Genomic DNA, 22,617 nt, shown 5'->3' with positions numbered 1-22,617 from the left:
GAAGCTCTTGCACATTCTATGTTTTCTATTGGCATATCTGTTCTTTCCTGCCTTTGTTCTACTTCATTCTTTTCTCTGGGAAGTCCAAGGTAATGATAACAAAAAGATCTTTCCTGAAGATCTCTCCAGTTCTGATTCCAACTATTACTACTCCACAGCAGTCTTTCATGTCAGACACCTTTCCTTTCCACAAGGTTCTTCATTAAACTCTCCGTATTTCTATTTTCTTGTACACAAACCCTATATAGAGGAACTATAATTATGTGATAATACCTTCCATTTAAGCATCTATTAATTGCTAGACATTGTGGTAGGCACTTTATATGTTGTATGTGATCTCTAAACCTTGTAGCATATCTACAAGGTATGACTCATTCCTCTTACTTTGCAGATGAAGAAAGCCAAGTCCAGAGGGACTGAGTTTGGATCTTATGTAGTGAGTGGCAGAGCTAAGATTCAAACATAGATCCATATAGCTTCAAAGCTAAGATCCTCTCCAGGACATAGCACACGGTAATAAAACTTATTGTATTAGCAACTGAAAGAAGGTATTTAGTGTAAATGTTCATTTTTAAGTTATGCATTTTAACAGTTAGCATCATACTCTCTTTTCCTCAGCTCTTAAAAGGTGGGCTGGTGGTCTAAGGTGATGAAAAACAAACCTAATATAAATGCAGTGCTCCCATATCATATCCCTTACCAACCTAAAGAGACTTATAGCATATAATGAACCCTTCTGTTCTACTTCTTTCTCCACCTGGTCAACTCTCAAAGGAAAACAAAATTCATATGATCATTGAGGTCTAGAAATTAACTTTTATTTTCAATCTGTCAAGAACTCCTGGCAGTTATTAATTTTATTAAAATGATTACATATGGCAAAACAAAGAATAGAGGTAATTCTATTTCTCTACAACATAAATTATGAGTTAGATTCTTAGCTGCTGGCTCAGCATTGTTCAAGATTCTTTTAAAGGATGGAGGGACTTTAATTTCCAGAAAATGTTAAAGCAGCAAAAGAAAAAATAAATTAAAAGTAATTGCATTTGGAGATATTGCCAAGGATGTGTTAATTACAAAATCTTCTTGATGTGTTTATAGGCCAGATTCCAAGCTTTGGTATTTAAAAAAATCATGTGAAAGCTCTCCTATATTGACTTGTCATCCATAGTTTATAACACAGAACAAATTTGCTGATTCTTTTTTAAAAAATGGCAAAAATGAATTATGACTCATTCAAATAAAAAACAACCAGCATCCATTCATCTAACTGAAATATGTCAAAACAAAAATCAATTGTATTAAAATATTTAATACCAGAATAACTTATAATAGTATGAAAAAGAGTGAAGTACTTGTCCTTAGTTTTCTTTAACATGACCACATTTTGACAAAATTAATTTATAAAGATTCCAAAGTTTTTATCATGGATCTGTAACTATTTAAGGTTGTAAACCGAAAGAACTCATACTTCATCTGATCATACAGTCATAACTTAACATATCTTGCTTTGCACTTACTGTTACTGCAAACAGCAATTTAGAAAACAAAGTAAAAATATATATATACAAAATATTTTTATATCAAATTATCTTCATTACACTAAATAAACCCAATCCCCAAATGCTATGTTACATGAAAAAGTGTCCTACAATTTATATCAAGATTGATATTGTCCATATATCAACTAGAGCAGCCTTTGGTTTTAAAAGCGTTTTGCAGAATAAAGAAAAATATCACCACATGGCTGCACTACTGGCTCTCATTCACACTCACAAAAAAGCTTTCCAGTTAAAAAAAAATTACAAAATACATTACATACCCAGAAAAAACATCCCACCATAAAAGAGTCAAACCCTTTTTACTTCTCTGTAGCACATATACTCTGTTATATTTGGCATTTCTACTATTTATTCAAGTTTCAAGTCTTTTTCCCCAAGCTGATTAGAATATTATTGTTTGATTGAAAACTATATTCTTCTTTCTTGATATTGATTACTCTCTGTCAATGATAGTCTAATTTAGAAACAAAATGTTCTTTCTTTTAATGCACGATTTCACTTAATTTTTACTACTTTAACATCCTACTTGGCAAAATTCAAAGACTGTCAATGTTTTGTTTTCCATATGTTTTAAATTTAAAAACCAATTTTATGTGGGTATGTGTATATTCACATAGAGATACATTTCTTTCATTGTCTTGTTCTCATTGCAATACAAATTGTGCATCAGCAATTATAATTCGAAATCAACCAGCTAAAAGGTTTTTTAGCCATTCCATATGAAAAAGTTTCCATCACAAAAAGCACTGACCTCTAATGCAAACAGGATTACGTGTTAAAACTAAACTATAGGTTTAGTTCTACACGGGAAAATTCTGAGTAATTTATATAATAAAATTTTAAAAAACTTCAGCAAAACTTAAGAAAAAGAAAATCCAAATTAATTTTAAAGGGCATTGTGGTATTTTCCAGCAATGCTTGGAAAAAGTTTTTCAGATCACAATGTATTTACTGGGATTCTTCTTAAGTGTACATATTATATGATCGCCGCTCCTTTCATTTTGGAACTTTGTAGTGTGTCAGATAGGCAGGCAAGATACATGCATGAAATTCTCACTGTCACTCTGAAAAGCATGCTGAACAATTTTAAATGCTGCGAAAGCTTTTTTTAGAGGAATGTTTCATTTGGGCTGAATAGATTTCCAAGTTTTAACATGTGAGTTACTGAATACGTTGTGGGGCTTTCAGTGATTGTGGTTTCAGTCCTGAATGGTTAGGCCCATCTGGAGTGACACACACAGACTAACAAGCTTTGTGGCGCTGTCATTTGAGGCATAGCTGCTCTGCTCTGCCCACGTTGTTGCTGATATTTGGGAAGCAAGGCACTTACTGTAATGGCAATGCAGACACTTGATGCATAGTTTTAGTAACATAAAATAAGTTACTATTTTTGATTAAAGTGAGGTTTTTATAATTTATATGTCTTTTATAGAAGCAACTAAATGATGTATTTAGGATAATTAAAAATAAGAAGAGGTTTAAAAGGGAGTCATTTTCATTTCTGCTTCAGCTCTTAAGATGAGGATTTATGGGAAAACACTGACGTGAAGAATGGCAATTGGTTTGAAAAGCAATAAACTCTTAAAACTGCTGAACCAGTGGCACTTTGACCGTTTTTACTTCTGCTATATGTGACGACTTCTGGATGATGCAGCTGGTAGTTCCCTGTAGTGTGTCTTTGCCCTGTGCAAGATTTGTTAAGGCCATAGCTGCATTAATCTCCTTCCAATATGTGTCATCCTTGCTTGGTCCCTTCCTGTTGGCTGCACTGGATTTAAGCAAAAAAGAAAGAAAATGATCAAACTCACTGCAGTGTACACAGAAAATGCCATCAGTGAAAAGCACAAATGGCAGATAAAAACATATTTCTTACCTATCACCCTTATTGGATCCATTTTCCAGGGCATCTGTAAAGACAAGCAAAAATTCAATTATTTTTCTTTCTTTTTTAATCTCCAGAGTTGCATCACTAATTACCAGGAATAGTAAGTAATTCATCAGGAAATATAGTTGAAAATAAGTTAATTATTTTTAAACATAAAGTTGTTTAAATTAAGATACAAAAGAAATCTCTCTGCAAAGAAGCAGGAATAAGATGAGAACAGGTAAGAAAAATACAAAATAGCTTCCATAAATTTACAAAAATTTGATGTTGATTTCTTCTGAGAAATTGGGCCTTTTGGTGAGGAGGCAACCAGTATAGGGACAGGAATGCTAACTCTTCTTGCAGCCAGGTTCTGGCCTCACTCCCCGACTCACCTGCTGTGTCTCTTTGGACAGGCTACGATGCTCCCACAAAGTCTGGGATGCGGTTTTCTTGACTATAAAATAAGGGAGTTCCTAGAAGATCTTCAGGGCACCTCTGGTTCAGTATTCTATGATTTCATAGGAATCCAATCTTCATCTCAGAAAAAGGACTGGCAAGCAGTTCTTTCTGGCTAGCTGGCAAATGACTGACAGATTCAATACAGCAGCACAGGACTTCTGGCATATTAGAATAAGCAGGTACCAGTCTTCTAGCTGCAAGGGAATCCCTCATCCCTCATGTTGCAGGAAATAAGCATTTGGGTGTGAGCTTTGCTTATGCACCCTCTATTGTGGTGTAGATTTCCTCCCTCTTTCAGGCACCAATATCTACCAATGCAAACATCAATATCAAGAAAGATGAAATGGGCTACTGATCTTGATTAAAGCTTCCCTTGGTAGCTCTTAAGCTAAAAGAATACGGTATGGGAACACAAAAATAGACATGCTGGAGGGAAAGATGTGTGGAGGGTCTGCTAGCATGTCACAAGAAGTGAGGACAAAGAAGCAAGGTTGGGACTCCCCATCAGCTTATGAGATTCCGAAACTAGGTTAAGTCACTACTACCACCACTCTCATCACCATCACCACCACCATCAGCAAAACAACAATAAATATTATCAAGTAGTTACAGAATGAGGGATTTTATCCCACACAAGAAACTTGAAAAACACAATGTTTGCTCAAAGCCTTTTTCCAGTTCTATGGCTTTTTTGGAAAGCTATCTTTTCCTGCCCTCCATCCTCTCCCTTTGTTTTACTTCCCCCAACCCAATAATTTTGAAGGCAATTCCCCCCCGCCACCCTTCTTTAATGCTCATGGCTAGTTAGGCAATTCCCCCCCACCCTTCTTTAATGCTCATGGCTAGTTATTAGGCCAGCATAATTTTCCAGTTCTGGGCTCTAAGATAGTCATGGGAGTTGGGAATAAGATCATCAACATGATCATAATACAGTGTGACCAGGGTAAAATTTTCCAAGGAAGATATGGTTAAGAGAAAATGACTATATGTCTATGCTGGTGAGGCAGCTAAACTCCTGTGTGCTCTAGGAAGGAAAAGAAGGCAAGCAAACAAAACAAAAAACCTTAGTGCACACATGACAAGGTTGTTACAAGGAATAAATGAGATGCTATGTGTCTGGCCCTAAACAGAACAACAAGCATTAGTAGTCCCTTTCTTTGCTCTCCTTACACTCAGGGATCCTTTGGGGAAAGAGCTCAATCTGTTGAGCTGGATGGCCATCCTCTGGATCTTCTGGTCCTTACTAGGTTGGCCTGGATGGTTAGCTACACTTCTGCTGCTTTTTTATTTTTTTGGAATTATAAAACTCCTTATTGTAATTGGAGGAAGAGAATGACAATTTTCAATTCACAAAACTCCAATAATCCTAGCTTACAGATCACTTCCTATGTGCCAGACACTATTCTAAGCACTTTGTGTCTTAGCTTATTTAGTATTAGTGACTCTGTAGTGTCTCTTACGTCCTGTTAAGTCATTCTTTGTTTCAACTATTATCTGTAAATCTTTACTCAGGAATGGCAGGGACAAGGCACTACCAAAACAGAGACCAAGTCAAGGCCTTTGTTTAGGAGGAGGAAAGCCAGCAAAACTGGATATTTTACAGAGGGATAAGAAGAGTTAAGCCTTTGCACAATTTTGCCCACAAATTGCAACAATTCTGTTGCCAAAGTGAAGCAATAGGTTACGGAGATATTTATTCAATGGAAAGACTTGGCAAAAGCAGAATAAGTTCCATGAAGCTTAAATAACATTAGGGAAATAACAAAACATAATTTAGAAAAGACCATGTAACTGATGCTCTGGCTTGCAAACAAAGCAGCCTCACATATTCAAAGGGGACCAGAGTCAGATTTCCTACCTGGATGGTCAACCTGAGAGTGATTACCACACAGACAAGGAGGAAGCCTGTGGCTATCTAATAGGTAATGGGTTACAGAACCCAGAAATGCCATAAATGAATGGAGCCTGCATGCAAAAGGACAACATGTAATTCACTGTTAAGGTCCATGGAGAGCTTCTATTTAAGAGGAAGAGTGAACTTCTATGTCCTGCGGCCCCATCAACTACTGGATGCTGCTAGCACTCTCTGTGGCTGGTTCCCTGAGCTCATTCCACTAAGAAACAAGTCTCCTACAGCCAACTGTGAAATTATAAAATTCTACTTACTCTTTGGGTGTATGTATTTTACAATGTGGTGCCTATGAAAAATACCTTTGAAGTGTAAAACATAGATTCCAATCTCTATTTGGGTATTCTTAATTAGTTTCACAAATTTCATGAATTTCAACAATGTGTTCAGCAGTATTCAAAAGACGGCATCCTGCATTTTATTTCTAAAGCTGATTAGTACGTTCAATGTCATTAGGTATGGATTCAGGTTCTTTTTTCCCAGCAACAGAAGATTCATAAAATGTAATGAATAGAAGAGACATTTTACTTCTCTATCAATAGAAATGGGAAAACAATGTAACAAAGCTCAATGTCAAACATTTCAAACCAACAAGAAAGAGGTGACTACTACTATTTAGGGTGGGGAGTGAGGGGCAGAGTTTCTGTGTCCAGGGTACTTTTGGTACAAAACATAAACTGGTGTTAGAAGGGCATGCTTTTCCTGTTGTGTAATTGGTAGGTTGCCTGGTGTCACTAGGATATTATGCATCCAAGAGCCACCTCCTGCAGAGTAGTGTGTTCTAGTTCCCAGAAGACCTAGCAGAAGGAAGATAGCAAATACGGGTCCTTTTAATCTGAAATATTTGTGCTTTTGCAGGAAAGCAAAGGACAATAAAGATCTGGTGGTTTGGGAAGAGTTTTTCTACTCCTTAATGCTGAGATGAAATCTGGGGAAATACCTCAGGTATTTTAGAGAACTTATTTGAGGGGAACTCAGAAAATTTACAATCTCCTTATTATATTAAATAATTGTATTAAAGATGAAGATTTTTTTTCTTATGCTCTTTTATTTTGAAGTGTAAACTTGCTGGCTCTTAACTGGTTCAAATATTTTGTGTTTTTTCAGCCAATAGATGGGTGTGGTGGGTCAACAGACCACTACACCACTCGGGGCTCATGCCACTTTGCCCACTCCAGATAAGTGGTCTCACTGGCTCCTCTCCAGAAGTGGCATTCAGTAACAATATGACAGGAGAAGGAAGGATTCTGAATGCTGCTGAAAAGAGATAAATGTTAAGTCTGAGCTAGAGCAGACGTTTCATTGCTGTTAATTAACATGCACAGACTTAGGGTTCTGACTGCCCTACATTCAGCTCAGCTGTATCTCTCACTCTGCTAGTAGCTTGGCTCGGTCTCTCCAAAGTCTGGGCTAAAATGCCTTTTTAGATTCTAAGGTTCCAAAAATCAGCTACGCTGTCAATTACCATAAAAGCAACTGGTTGGCAGGAACAACTTACTGAACCAGCCAAAAGAGCGAGTTTTAAGACCAAAAAAGAAAAGGAAAGAAAAAAAAAGAGGTGTGTAGTTAGGAAAATCTTGGATGCCGTAAAACCCAAACCATGTTGAAACTTAAAGTGGGGCTATCCTCAGTTTGGACATGTGTTTCCTTATAAAGTTATGTTGAGAAACAGTTATACTAAAAACCCCTTCTATTGCAACTCGAGATGTGTAAGCACCAAGCTCTGTGGGCAAAGGGTCCGCTCGACATCGATAAATGCAATTTAGAAATGTATTAGTTCTGATACATATTCCTGAAGTAAGAGTTATAGTCATAAAAAGAGGCAAAATATGGCCAAAGCAGTTTCTCTGAGATTTTTTTTAATATTTTATTTATTTATTCATGAGAGAGAGAGAGAGAGAGAGAGAGGCAGAGACACAGGCAGAGGGAGAAGCAGGCTCTATTCAGGGAGCCCGATGTGGGACTCGATCCCGGGACTCCAGGATCAGATCCTGGGCTGAAGGCGGCGCTAAACCGCTGAGCCACCCGGGCTGCCCTTTCTCTGAGATTTTTAAAAATTTAACTAACTTACCCTAAAGTTAGGATCGCTGAAAAATATTCCACAAATGTGGAGTAGTAACTCATACCACTGAAATGTAAATAAAGAGAATGAGGATTGTTGGAACAAATCATCCTAAGATTTGTGTGAAATCAGAAAAGACCCCGAATTGCCAGGGGAATATTAAAAAATAAAACCATAGCTGGGGGCATCACAATGCCAGATTTCAGGTTGTACTACAAAGCTCTGGTCATCAAGACAGTGTGGTACTGGCACAAAAACAGACACATAGATCAATGGAAACAGAATGGAGAATCCAGAAGTGGGCCCTCAACTCTATGCTCAAATAATAGTCGGCAAAGCAGGAAAGACTATCCACTGGAAGAAAGACAGTCTCTTCAATAAATGGTGGTGAGAAAGTTGGACATCCACATGCAGAAGAATGAAACTAGACCACTTTCTTACACCACACACAAAGATACACTCAAAATGAATGAAAGATCTAAATGTGAGACAAGATTCCATCAAAATCCTAGAGGAGAACACAGGCAGCATCCTTTTTGAACTCGGCCATAGCAACTTCTTTCAAGATGCATCCACGAAGGCAAGAGAAACAAAACCAAAAATGAACTATTGGGACTTCATCAAGATAAGAAGCTTCTGCACAGCAAAGGATACAGTCAACAAAACTAAAAGACAACCTACAGAATGGGAGAAGATATTTGTAAATGACGTATCAGATAAAGGGCTAGTATCCAAGATCTATAAAGAACTTATTAAACTCAACACCAAAGAAACGAACAATCCAATCATGAAATGGGCAAAAGACATGAACAGAAATCTCACAGAGGAAGACATAGACATGGCCAACATGCACATGAGAAAATGCCCTGCATCACTTGCCATCAGGGAAATACAAATCAAAACCACAATGAGATACCACCTCACACCAGTGAGAATGGGGAAAATTAACAAGGCAGGAAACCACAAAGGTTTGAGAGGATGTGGAGAAAGGGGAACCCTCTTACACTGTGGGTGGGAATGTGAAATGATGCAGCCACCCTGGAAAACTGTGTGGAGGTTCCTCAAAGAGTTAAAACTAGACCTGCCCTACGACCCAGCAATTGCACTGTTGGGGATTTACCCCAAAGATACAGATGCAGTGAAACGCCGGGACACCTGCACCCCGATGTTTCTAGCAGCAATGTCCACAATAGCCAAACTGTGGAAGGAGCCTCGGTGTCCATCAAAAGATGAATGGATAAAGAAGATGTGGTCTATGTATGGAATATTACTCAGCCATTAGAAACGACAAATATCCACCTTTTGCTTCGACGTGGATGGAACTGGAGGGTATTATGCTGAGTGAAGTAAGTCAATCAGAGAAGGACAAACATTATATGGTCTCATTCATTTGGGGAATATAAAAATAGTGAAAGGGAATGAAGGGGAAAGGAGAGAAAATGAATGGGGAAATATCAGAGAGGGTGATAGAACATGAGAGACTCCTAACTCTGGGAAATGAACAAGGGGTGGTGGAATGGGAGGTGGGCGGGAGTTGGGGTGACTGGGTGACGGGCACTGAGGGGGGCACGTGATGGGATGAGCACTGGGTGTTATGCTGTGTGTTGGCAAATTGAACTCCAATAAAAAGAATTTTTTAAAAAAATTAAATAAATAATATAAAAATCATGTACTATGTATTTCCCTAAATTAAAGTGGAGTGAGTCAGAGCTCCAGATGCTTGACAACTGCATCCCCTCACACTGTGTCAGTTTTGGGGCCATCAATGGAGACAGCCATGGTTCAGTGTGTTTCTGATCTCAGAGGTCCCATGAGTCCCCAGGACACCAGATCAATTTTTGGAATTATTTACATACTTAGAACAATTGAGATAAAGAATAAGACTCTGGTGAACCAGGCAGATGGAAAACCTCTCTGAAGGTGACAAAAAGCCAACAGCTCTAAATCTACAGGAGCTTACCCTAAATGGACACAGCGATTCCCTGGGGCTCCCTGCTCCTACCTCCACAGTCTCTATCTTTATCTCCCCCATACTAGATCCAGGCGGGGTCACACACATATACATAAAGATTGGTTCCACAGTGACTCTACACTTCTTTCCTTTGAAGAATAGCATATGCTGCATGTCTCTAATAAGAAAGTAATACAGGTTCACTGCAGAAAATCTGGGAAAAAGTATAAGAGAGAAAGTAAAGGAAATTTAGGGAAAACTAATATAACATTTGGTTCTATGGCTTTCCAAACAGGTTTATATGTTTTTTAAAATGGGGTCATGCTGTACGTTTGCTTTTTCACTAAATTTCTACGTTTGCCTTACACCTTGTTAATAAATGATAATAATCTGCCATTTGGTCTTCCCTGATGTGAAAATGCTTTTTGCCTGTGAAATATAAACAGATTGAAAGAATTCAAAATCCAGCTTCATCCAGTTTAAACTTGAATATTGAGAGACTCAAATGTTATGAGAAGGGGTTATCTTTAGAATAATAATTACTAACTAACATTCATTGGATGCTTATTCTTATGTTAGGCATGATGCCAGGAACTCTAAAATGTTATCTGGTTAGATGCTTACAATAACCCTGTAAAATAGAATCATGGCCCTTATTTTCAAATGACACTGTAGCATAGAGGGGTCCAGAAACTCGCAAAGGACTCAGTTTGGCATCGGGGGTGGTGAGTCTTAGTGCCATGTCAGCCAAACTAAAGGTCATGTTTTTAACTACTGCATTCAATTATTCAAGTGGTCTCTATCTATAAAGTCATTTCTATACACTAACAATGAGACTGAAGAAAAAGAAATTAAGGAGTCAATCCCATTTACAATTGCACCCAAAAGCATAAGATACCTAGGAAAAAACCTAACCAAAGAGGTAAAAGATCTATACCATAAAAACTATAGAACACTTCTGAAAGAAATAGAGGAAGACACAAAGAGATGGAAAAATATTCCATGCTCATGGATTGGCAGAATTAATATTGTGAAAATGTCAATGTTACCCAGGGCAATTTACACGTTTAATGCAATCCCTATCAAAATACCATGGACTTTGTTCAGAGACTTAGAGCAAATTATTTTAAGATTTGTGTGGAATCAGAAAAGACCCCGAATAGCCAGGGGAATTTTAAAAAAGAAAACCATATCGGGGGCATCACAATGCCAGAGTTCAGGTTGTACTACAAAGCTGTGGTCATCAAGACAGTGTGGTACTGGCACAAAAACAGACACATAGATCAATGGAACAGAATAGAGAATCCAGAAGTGGACCCTCAACTTTATGGTCAACTAATATTCGACAAAGCAGTTAAGACTATCCACTGGAAGAAAGACAGTCTCTTCAATAAATGGTGCTGGGAAAATTGGACATCCACATGCAGAAGAATGAAACTAGACCACTCTTTTGCACCATACACAAAGATAAACTCAAAATGGATGAAAGATCTAAGTGTGAGACAAGATTCCATCAAAATCCTAGAGGAGAACACAGGCAACACCCCTTTTGAACTCGGCCACAGTAACTTCTTGCAAGATACACCCACAAAGGCAAAAGAAACAAAAGCAAAAATGAACTATTGGGACTTCATCAAGATAAGAAGCTTCTGCACAGCAAAGGATACAGTCAACAAAACTAAAAGACAACCTACAGAATGGGAGAAGATATTGGCAAATGACGTATCAGATAAAGGGCTAGTTTCCAAGATCTATAAAGAACTTATTAAACTCAACACCAAAGAAACGAACAATCCAATCATGAAATGGGCAAAAGACATGAACAGAAATCTCACAGAGGAAGACATAGACATGGCCAACACGCACATGAGAAAATGTTCCGCATCACTTGCCATCAGGGAAATACAAATCAAAACCACAATGAGATACCACCTCACACCAGTGAGAATGGAGAAAATTAACAAGGCAGGAAACCACAAAGGTTTGAGAGGATGTGGAGAAAGGGGAACCCTCTTACACTGTGGGTGGGAATGTGAAATGATGCAGCCACCCTGGAAAACTGTGTGGAGGTTCCTCAAAGGGTTAAAACTAGACCTGCCCTACGACCCAGCAATTGCACTGTTGGGGATTTACCCCAAAGATACAGATGCAATGAAATGCCAGGACACCTGCACCCCGATGTTTCTAGCAGCAATGTCCACAATAGCCAAACTGTGGAAGGAGCCTCGGTGTCCATCGAAAGATGAATGGATAAAGAAGATGTGGTCTATGTATACAATGGAATATTACTCAGCCATTAGAAACGACAAATATCCACCATTTGCTTCAACGTGGATGGAACTGGAGGGTATTATGCTGAGTGAAGTAAGTCAATCAGAGAAGGACAAACATTATATGTTCTCATTCATTTGGGGAATTTAAATAATAGTGAAAGGGAATATAAGGGAAGGGAGAAGAAGTGTGTGGGAGATGTCAGAAAGGGAGACAGAACATAAAGACTCCTAACTCTGGGAAAAGAACTAGGGGTGGTGGAAGGGGAGGAGGGCGGGGGATGGGGGTGAATGGGTGACGGGCACTGAGGGGGGCACTTGACGGGATGAGCACTGGGTGTTATTTTGTATGTTGGCAAATTGAACACCAATAAAAAATACATTTATTATAAAAAAAATAAAGTCACTTTTGAAGACCATGACAAGGACAAGGCTTAACATGCTGTTTACTAGAAACCCTACTGAATGACAACCTATTAAAAATCTATTAAGAATCTTTTTTTTTCTTTTTGTTAGTATTATAGACCACAGAGATGCAAAGAGACTTTGTTTCCAGCTTATGATTTAATCTGTAAAGTAAAAAAGTCTATCCAAATCACAGAATAGGGACTCTAAGCTCTCTTGAGCTCTCTCCCATGCTTTAATTAGATTGACATTTTAATAGATGTGATATCCTTCTAATCACTCTTCTATTGCCTAGAGTGAATTACTGCTAAATAACTCCTAGACAGCTGTGGCTACATCACTTTTAGAAGAAATTTTTGTGGTTAGCCTCTCTTTGGGGTAGTCAGAGCTTCTGAATGAGTAATGATAAATCATTCTAAGTGATGTTTGCCTCAGCAGGAAGGAAAAAAATACCCAACAACCTGCAACACGTATCTGTTGATGACTGAACTGCTTCTTCCAGATCCACTATGACCAGAAGTGAGTTCTACTTCAAAACTTTAGCATGACAGGAAGAGATTGCAATTGAGCTTGGCGAGTATCAAGGACACTGCTTGCAGAAGAGTTATTGAAGACTGAGTTTCGACAGCCTTGAGACGAGGGAGTTGTGCAAGCTTTCTGAATAGTGAGAATTATAAAATGAAACCCACCTCATCTTCATGGATAGAGTTACAATTTTTTCCCTTTTGCAATATACTAGCTAAATTATTTATTCTGAGGCCTTAAAGAACGAGTGGCTTCCAAAGTCATTTCAGAGTTTGAAGAAAAATCTTTTCCAAAAATTAAGCCAGTGTTTCCTCCAGCCATGACTTCCACCATCTGGCCATAGATTCTTTTCCTTCCTGCTACCTCTCATGTGGGCTGGCCCCTCACTATGGCTAATGATGCCCAGATGTCCTGGATCCACAGGGTCCCCACCTTCAGCTGCCTGTCAATGCATCATCTCCTCTAACTCCTGCCAGGAAATAAAAATTAGAAACCACATCCCTCTCTTCTGGACCAATAGCAAAGAGCTCCCTGGTCAGGGTAGGGTAAGTTGACATCTCAAAGCTTTCAGGGTAGGTTATATTTCCATTAAGAACAACAGAATATCTTTATTTTTCCAGCAGTACCCATGAAGGCACAGACCCCAGCAGTCTGTGTGCAAACCTGTGAAACTGTTGCTTGGCTCCTTATCAGTTAGGGAGTCTAGCCTTGATGGCTTTCCTTGCTATGCAGAGCATAAGAACTTGAGACTAATGGCTCCTTGTTAATTCCAAGTGGTACCTTTGTTATTGTAAAATGCACAGGTATTCTGACGCATCAATCTAGGCTGGAGGACTAAAGGTGAAGGAAGTGGGACTTATAATTTGAAAGGAACTTTTCAAATAAGCAGAGTACCACCCATCTGTCATGCGTTAACTTCACTTTCAATCTTTTTCACTAAATATTCTTGATGCTAAATTGTTCTGCGTAATCCCAATCTACCAAGATTGCTCCTCTGTGATCTCAAAGGTTCCACCTTTCCAAAGTCTAAGACTTTCACTTTGAAACTTCACTTTGAAAATGAGAATGCTGTCTATGGGGAGGAAATTGTTGGGGAGTGACCAGAAAGGGGGTTTGGAAATGTTAAATATTCTCATTTCTGTCCTTAGTTCATTGTTATTAACTACAAGGCTGGTCTAGTGTGAGGCACAGAGACAGTTTAGTGCAGTGGTTGGAGCCCAGACCCTGGAACCAGACAGCAGAAGTTGGACTCTTGCTCTACTACTTACTATCTCAGCTGACCAGCTGCTTGACTTCCTTGTGCTTCAGCTTTCTCACCTATAATGGGTCTAATAGCACAAGACTCATAAACTTCTTTTGAGGACCATATGACTGAATATTTTCTAAAACAGAAGAGAGCTTGAGCACTTACACCAAGCACTATATAAATCCTCATAAAATTAAAAAAAATTAACCTCCTCTCACTTTACTTTTTACATCTAGAATATAGGGTTGAATGTAGTCACCCGTAAAAGAGTATTGTTCAGAGATTTAATAAGAAAACCATTATGTAAGAACAAAATATTTTAACTCTGGGCAAAGTCCATCAGCTCAGATTAATGGATTAAGTGTGCAGAATCTATCATCTTCAAGGACAAAATGATGCTACTTTGTGCCAAACTATCACAACATGCCAAGACAAAGAGGACTGGAGCCACATGAAAGAAGAGCTGCAAATTTGAAGTGTCTAATGGATGTCGTTACTTCATTTTCACAAGGGGAATATTGGAGATGTTACCCAAAATGTTTCATCCATGAAAGCTACGTTTCCAGCCAAAGTCTCAGAAAATGACTTCCTAACTATGCATGAATAACTCCCTGTGTGTTGCAAGGAGCATTAATTGTTTATAAAAGCACTCCATTTACATGCCAGTTGGGCTACTAGTTTTGAAAACTGGATGGACTTACCAATTCTTAGCTAACCCTTAATTCTGGCCCAAAGTTGACATTGATATTCATCCTCTAAGTTCTTCAGTAGCACAAGAACTCTTTTTCCCGAGATCAATGATATAGCTGCCACACTGCAGTTCTAGAAGGTTGACTTGTCAAATGAATGTGTAGCTGCATAGTGTTAGGTTGTGAAGTATTAATAGGTCTATCTTCAATAAAAAGAAATGGAAAAATATGCATTTGTAATGATCTAGAAACTGGCTGGAGAGTCTGGCTCCATCCATGTATTTTCTTTTTCTTTTTTTTCCATCTATGTATTTTCAAGCTCTTCAATATCTCTGAGAAACCATCAAAAAGTATTTTTCCTTTGATATATGAACCGTAGTGTATCTTTGAATTGGCTCACATTTTTGCCATGCTTTTCAAATTCCTCAAATTACCATCTCCAGAAATGGCACTAGAGACTAGGAGACCTTGCTGTTAAACCTGTCTGACTGCATTAACACCAGAAATGACACAATAAAAGAGATGACGTTCACAAACTTCTTGGATCTTTCCGAGGAGTAGCAAATGACAGCTTCTCTACTCACAGTTCATCTGCTGTATTTATTAATAGAAAAGAAACATATTTTAGACACAAGATGAACAGGATTACTAGTCCTTCTACTTTTCAAATACATTTCAACGTTAATACATTTAAAATGTTAAAACTGTACTTGGCATGTCAGTGTTCTATGTTCACACATTTCTACATTTAAAGGTTCTGCGATTTTCTGCTTTTCATTTCAGAAACAGTCATTTAAAGTCTAAAGTGGAGTAGGGATGGGCTTTGAAATGAAGATTGGGAAGATTTTTGCTGATGGTATTGAAGGGCATGAGAATTTTAAGAAGGAACTAGGCATAAAAGGAAGATAAAATCCTTCTGGTGCCTTGGCTGTGGCTAGAGGTTCAAGAGCACTAGTCTAAAGGTCTTCTGATGTCCCATTTCGATGAAATCCCACCACCACCACGACCACCCCTCCACCTCTGCCATTTAAATCTTGCCAGAGGTATCCACTCTAAATTTCGTCCAGAAATCTACATCCAAACACATTTATTAAATTCCAAAAACATACAGATCCTAATCCACTATTATCACCTAAATTTAGAATACAAGAGATTTATAGGGAAAAAATGGGAAAAATTGCTGCATGGTAATAAGTTGATCTGTTTGAAGGGAAAACAAAAACATTTTATAGATCAAAAAACCATCTTTTTGTATCATAATTTTTTGAAGCACAAGATATGTCCTGGGACCATAGGAAAACAGCCGACTCACCAGGCATGCAGCCTTGGGCAAGCTATGCACACTGCGTCTAAGTGTCTTTCTCTACAGAATGGGGACAGCAGTAACCCTACTTCCCTGGGTGGCTGTGAGGGTTAAATGAGGTAGTGAGTACTGAACTCTTGGAACAATTCCTGGTCCATGGTAAAGGCTATGGCATCACGATTCCTGAAGTGAAGAAGCAATGGTGTCACCCTTCACCAGCCACAGGAGCTGCTCCAAGTTCCACGGAGGTGCTAGCCCTATATGTGCTTTCTGCTATCACACCCTAGCCTCTAACCTGTCTTCTTGAATGCTGTAGAGAGGAGAATAATACACACAGGGAACCTCTCCAAAGGGCAGGCTCCTGGATCCCGTCTCTGAGACTGTGACTCCATAGGTCATAGAGATGCCAGGAATGTGCCTTTGAATGAGTTCCCCAGGTGCTCTAATATATGGCTGCCCGGGGAGAAAAACTGCTGCAGAGCATCACAATATGTGCTGCCGAAGTGAGCACTGCTGCAGAGCATTAGAAGTGGTTGTGTTTGGTGCAGGAATTTCTGGGTTTCACTCAAGTGTAGCAGCAAATGTACAATTTCTTCAGTTTTTCTCAAAAATCATTATGGATTCTTAATGTTCCAACAAAGATCAAATAACAAGGCTGTATTTAACAAACTAAGTTCTTGATTCTATCTTCATGTGAATAGAAGATATAACACTATTGTTGGAAAATATTTTTCAGAAATTGGTGCTCCAGCTTCAGAGATAGTTTTCATTGCCTATTTTTACTGAAATATGAATATAATGCCACTAAAAATGCCTTTTTTGGGGGAGAGATAAAACATTTCACTTTACTTGCATTGCTTTTCCCCAGTTATTACAATTTTTAATATACTATGACATATAATTCAGGGACAGTCATTACAAATACAAACTAGAGAAAAAAGAAACCCAAGATTTTTGCTGTAATATATTACAGAATATTTCAGAATAATCAAATCATCCTCTTTCTTCTAATTGGAACAGTGATGGTAACAATATACTGTTATAAGATCTGTGTTTTCTGTTTTGAAAATAAACATGTTGGCCCAACTGTATATTGCTGTGGTGGTGGGACCTTTTATTTTTGTAACTCTTGTATTTTTTTATCTTTCCTTTGGGAAAATAGGGTGACAGATAGTAATCCACATGGGATGATTAAAAACTAATTATTCAACGTAACATAGATTTTTTTTCTTTCTAGGGTAGGATAATATACTTTTAAAAACTAAAGTAAACTTAGTTTCTGCTGCTCTTAGTAGAATGTTTTATTCATGGCTGCCTCAAAAAGAACAGAGCATTGTTTTATTATACATCAACATAGTGATGAGGTTTTACAAACAGTTTTTGGTTGTTTTTAATGTTATTTTTATAGCAGCCCTGAGACATAACTAGAGCTATATGATCTCTAAAGAGGAACAAGGTTAAGGGTACAGAGGGCGCCTGGGTGACTGAGTTGGTTAAGCATCTGCTTTCAGCCCAGATCCTGATCCCAGGGTCCTGGGATCGAGTTCTGTATTGGGCTCCCTGCTCTGTGGGAAGCCTGCTTCTCTCTCTCCTTCTGCCTGCCACTCCCCTTGCTTGTGCTCTCTGTCCAATAAATAAATAAAATCTTAAAAGAAAAAAGGATATAGGGTACAGAACCACTATGCAAAAAGCGGGCTACCACCAAGGCCAAAATCACTGAAATTGAATGCAGTGGAAATGATGTTGAATGTAGCTGTGAAGTAGGATTGAGAGGGTCCTGTCCAGGCCTGTGGGTGGCTTTGCTCTTGAACAAAGGCAAAATGTCAGAGCATCTTCTTGGACCAAAGGACTGCAGTGAACCAAAGTGCAAATGGTGGTCACCTCAAAGCCACCTAATGGTTGATGGGCAGGCAGAGAACAGAGAATGGCCCAGGTGTCTGTGGAAGGGTGAGCTGAGAATGTTCCTTTCCAGAGCATGTAGACCCATCCTGTGCCGAGACCCAACTGCCAATGGCCTACCAAAATTATATATAGTGAATAAAAAGGGTCACTAAAATAATAAAGTTCCATACCACAGCCTTAAGAAATGTAATATTCAGGAAAGGTACTTCTGTGAGCTTCACAAGATATTAAAAATATAGAACTTAATCATGGAAACAAAGAAATGATAAAGAGAAAGCAAGCACCCATATACATCAAAAAACAAAACAAAACACAACACCAGATCTCAATGACCATCAGGGAAGAAGGAGAACAAATATAATATACAGAAAAATTCTTGCAAAGCCATTTCATGAAAATTTAAGTACAAAAGAATGGCATGTTTTCATGATTTAAATATATTTAAATGCAAGCAGCTGCCATACATATTGTCTTATAAATGTTATGTGCTGTGGTTTGTAAATAAGGCACCTTAAAAATAAAAAGAAAATATTTATTTTATCATTAAATATTATTTAGAGAAAAGAACAATGAAACTAAAACTTTCTCAAGGCTAAAAGTAGTCCTCTGCCATTCCTTATATTTTCTACCTTTTACCATAATTTTGAGACTTTAGAAAGAAATGTAGCATTTTAACAATCAATAACATAAATCAATTTTAGACAAAAGAGAGAAAGGGAGGGAAAGGCAGGGGGCTGTGCAAAAAAGAAAAAGAAAGCAAAAGTTACATTTCCAGAACAAACTAGATCCACTTACCCACATTTTTGTTTCTGGTGATGGAATACACTATATACATTCTCAAAATGATTTAAAAATTAAATTTTCCAATTCTAAATTCTCTTCAGATATCCAGAATTAGATGGTGAATGAGCAACGAGAAACAGATAGTCATTATTGCCTTGAATCAAAATGATATAAAAGAGTCTGGCTTTCCAGTGGTCATCGAGACAGTGTGGTACTGGCACAAAAACAGACACATAGATCAATGGAACAGAATAGAGAATCCAGAAGTGGACCCTCAACTTTATGGTCAACTAATATTTGATAAAGGAGGAAAGACTATCCACTGGAAGAAAGACAGTCTCTTCAATAAATGGTGCTGGGAAAATTGGACATCCACATGCAGAAGAATGAAACTAGACCACTCTCTTGCACCATACACAAAGATAAACTCAAAATGGGTGAAAGATCTAAATGTGAGACAAGATTCCATCAAAATCCTAGAGGAGAACACAGGCAACACCCCTTTTGAACTCGGCCACAGTAACTTCTTGCAAGATACACCCACAAAGGCAAAAGAAACAAAAGCAAAAATGAACTATTGGGACTTCATCAAGATAAGAAGCTTTTGCACAGCAAAGGATACAGTCAACAAAACTCAAAGACAACCTACAGAATGGGAGAAGATATTGGCAAATGACGTATCAGATAAAGGGCTAGTTTCCAAGATCTATAAAGAACTTATTAAACTCAACACCAAAGAAACGAACAATCCAATCATGAAATGGGCAAAAGACATGAAGAGAAATCTCACAGAGGAAGACATAGACAAGGCCAACACGCACATGAGAAAATGTTCCGCATCACTTGCCATCAGGGAAATACAAATCGAAACCACAATGAGATACCACCTCACACCAGTGAGAATGGGGAAAATTAACAAGGCAGGAAACCACAAAGGTTTGAGAGGATGTGGAGAAAGGGGAACCCTCTTACACTCTTGGTGGGAATGTGAACTGGTGCAGCCACCCTGGAAAACTGTGTGGAGGTTCCTCAAAGAGTTAAAACTAGACCTGCCCTACGACCCAGCAATTGCACTGTTGGGGATTTACCCCAAAGATACAGATGCAATGAAATGCCAGGACACCTGCACCCCGATGTTTCTAGCAGCAATGTCCACAATAGCCAAACTGTGGAAGGAGCCTCGGTGTCCATCGAAAGATGAATGGATAAAGAAGATGTGGTCTATGTATACAATGGAATATTACTCAGCCATTAGAAACGACAAATATCCACCATTTGCTTCAACGTGGATGGAACTGGAGGGTATTATGCTGAGTGAAGTAAGTCAATCAGAGAAGGACAAACATTATATGTTCTCATTCATTTGGGGAATATAAATAATAGTGAAAGGGAATATAAGGGAAGGGAGAAGAAGTGTGTGGGATATGTCAGAAAGGGAGACAGAACATAAAGACTCCTAACTCTGGGAAATGAACTAGGGGTGGTGGAAGGGGAGGAGGGCGGGGGATGGGGGTGAATGGGTGACTGGCACTGAGGGGGGCACTTGACGGGATGAGCACTGGGTGTTATTCTGTATGTTGGCAAATTGAACACCAATAAAAAATAAATTTATTATTAAAAAAAAGAGTCTGGCTTTCATACATAAGAGTAAACAAACTACATATTTTTGTCATGAAAGTACAAAATAATTGTGCTTTTGGGTGGCTGGGGTGGAGAAGGCTAATGATAGCCAGGAAAACCATACATTCCTTCTACTATCCCCAAGCTCTTGTAGGTAAGTTAGGTAAGTGGCCTTCTCCCCTTTTTAATAGGATGTGGTACTTCTAGTCACTTTTCCACACTCAGGCGTTGGAAGCAAGAAGAGGGATTGGTATTCAAGGGAAGACTAGTTTTTTTATCAAAAACAAAGAGCTGGGTAGGCCTCTGCTCCTAGAAGAGTGCCATAGCACCATTGTTCATGACATTTCCTATTGTTTTGGATGTCTATCTCCTTAGACGCACACCCAGGTAATGCCCAGCATGAATGCACCACTCTTTGTTTTGCATACAGTTTGCACATAGGTTCACAGCCAAGGGAGCTGAAGGCATCTACTGAGCATAGGAGGAGTAACAATCCTTCTTAGGCCACCCAGAAAGGGAGCTGAACACAAGACATTACAAAACACATATGAAGAAGTGAGCCACTGTTTAAGGCCTCAGGGCAGCAGTTAATTACACAGACCTCAGCATAAGATGAGAACAGGAGGTGAGAAGGTGGAGTTGGCAAGTAAGTCTTTTTAGAAAAAGTATTTCTTTTATTTTCCAAACTTGAAGTATCTGGATACATTATCTAGTTGATTTTCAGCCTGCTTTAGGAGGCTTATAAAAACCATTCTATAAAATAATTGTTTATTAGACAACATAACATATTGATTCTTACTCAGACAAGAAGGTGGCCAATAATACTCTCAAAGTGAAAGTAGTAAGGAATCTGTATTTGAGTTGACTTATAAGAGTCTGTAGGAGAAGAATAAAGAAACGAAAGATGAGCAGTAATGAAGAGCCCTTGGTAAAAATACATTTAATTATTCATACAACTAATGATTGTAAAAATAAAAATTGGCAGGGCTAGGAAAAGCAGAAAGTGGGCCTAGAAATAGAAAAGAGATTATCTTATACTGAAGAAAAGAGGAAGTAATAGGAGTTGCGTGGGGCAAGTGTTGGAAGCACCTATCAAAAGGTTGCTTTAGAAATGGGAGTCAGAGTTCGTGACTAATTGAAGAATTTTTCAAATGGAATTTCAAGCTAATTTTAGAAATATTTGAGGCACGGAGAGAATAACCAATTAGTTGCTCAATTCGTCCAGCTGCTTTTAATGGGATTTGTGCCTTTGTTTTGGTTTATCATGAATTGAGCACACCTGTTCTCTGCTAATAGTACAAACTGTGAAGGGTAGACTCACTTAACCACACTTGATTCCCTCAAAAGTAAAGTACACTGGAAAAAGGATAGATTTAGAAGCAGAGAGCTTGGGGTCTGAATCCCAGTTCTGTTGTATATTAGCATGTGGTCTGAGACAAGTTACCTAATCTCTCTAAGCCTCATTTTTTTCATCTGTAAAATAGATACAAAAAAATACTGAACAATGAGGACTATTGTAGAAATTATAAATAAGCACTGTAAGACATAAGGTACCCAGTAATACTTAATACATAGCAGTTATAATTATTCCACAATTGGAAATACTCTGCAGTGGCAGCAACCTTTTGTGAATATTGAAGATTTATCTTGAAGTGGAGCAGATAAGTAACAGAACAATTTGAAATAGCTTTTGTATTTGAATTATCTAAGCTAGGTCAAGGGCAGCCATGTTATGTCTACGATGCTCAAGTGTAGAGAATTCTCACAGGAGCAAGGTTGCATATTATGAAGGCTTCGGTTTTGCAATGTCTTGGAGACTATCACTTCAGTTGCTTGGTAGCCATAATACTCAACACTTGAGGATGGAATCTTTGGTGAGAGTGAGAATGAGCATACCAAGACAAATTACAGGATTATGTCAGCAACTGGTCTTTTGCTGCTCATTTTGGGGTTGACGCATGTAAGCTATTGGACCAGTGGCTTATATATGTTACCCATGTAATCATATAGGCATGTTGGAGTATTTACTCTTAAATGCTTAGAGAAAGTATTACATGTGAAGAC

The 22,617-nt window shown here is 38.4% G+C and overlaps 1 protein-coding gene across 7 annotated transcripts in view; it reads right to left on the bottom strand.

Moving 5' to 3' along the window:
• Window positions 1–796: 796 nt before the first annotated feature.
• Window positions 797–22,617, bottom strand: part of LOC144313750 (homeobox protein Mohawk) — a 68,430-nt gene continuing 46,609 nt past the window's right edge. For 6 of the 7 annotated variants that reach the window (XM_077896988.1, XM_077896989.1, XM_077896990.1 and 3 more), the window contains 2 exons: window positions 3,436–3,469; window positions 797–3,330 (listed from right to left, as the gene is read on the bottom strand). In XM_077896988.1, the coding sequence (XP_077753114.1) occupies window positions 3,144–3,330; window positions 3,436–3,469 (221 nt within the window). In that variant the 3' untranslated portion in view covers window positions 797–3,143. Of the gene's footprint in view, window positions 3,331–3,435; window positions 3,470–15,439; window positions 15,540–22,617 lie in introns of those variants that run through there. The other variant, XM_077896995.1, reaches the window with a different exon arrangement.

The sequence above is a fragment of the Canis aureus genome, chromosome 5 (genome assembly GCF_053574225.1).
Source record: "Canis aureus isolate CA01 chromosome 5, VMU_Caureus_v.1.0, whole genome shotgun sequence".
In the NCBI taxonomy this organism is placed as follows: domain Eukaryota; kingdom Metazoa; phylum Chordata; class Mammalia; order Carnivora; family Canidae; genus Canis; species Canis aureus.
Note: the sequence above shows the minus strand (reverse complement) of the source record. Positions and strands in the feature narration are given on the sequence as shown.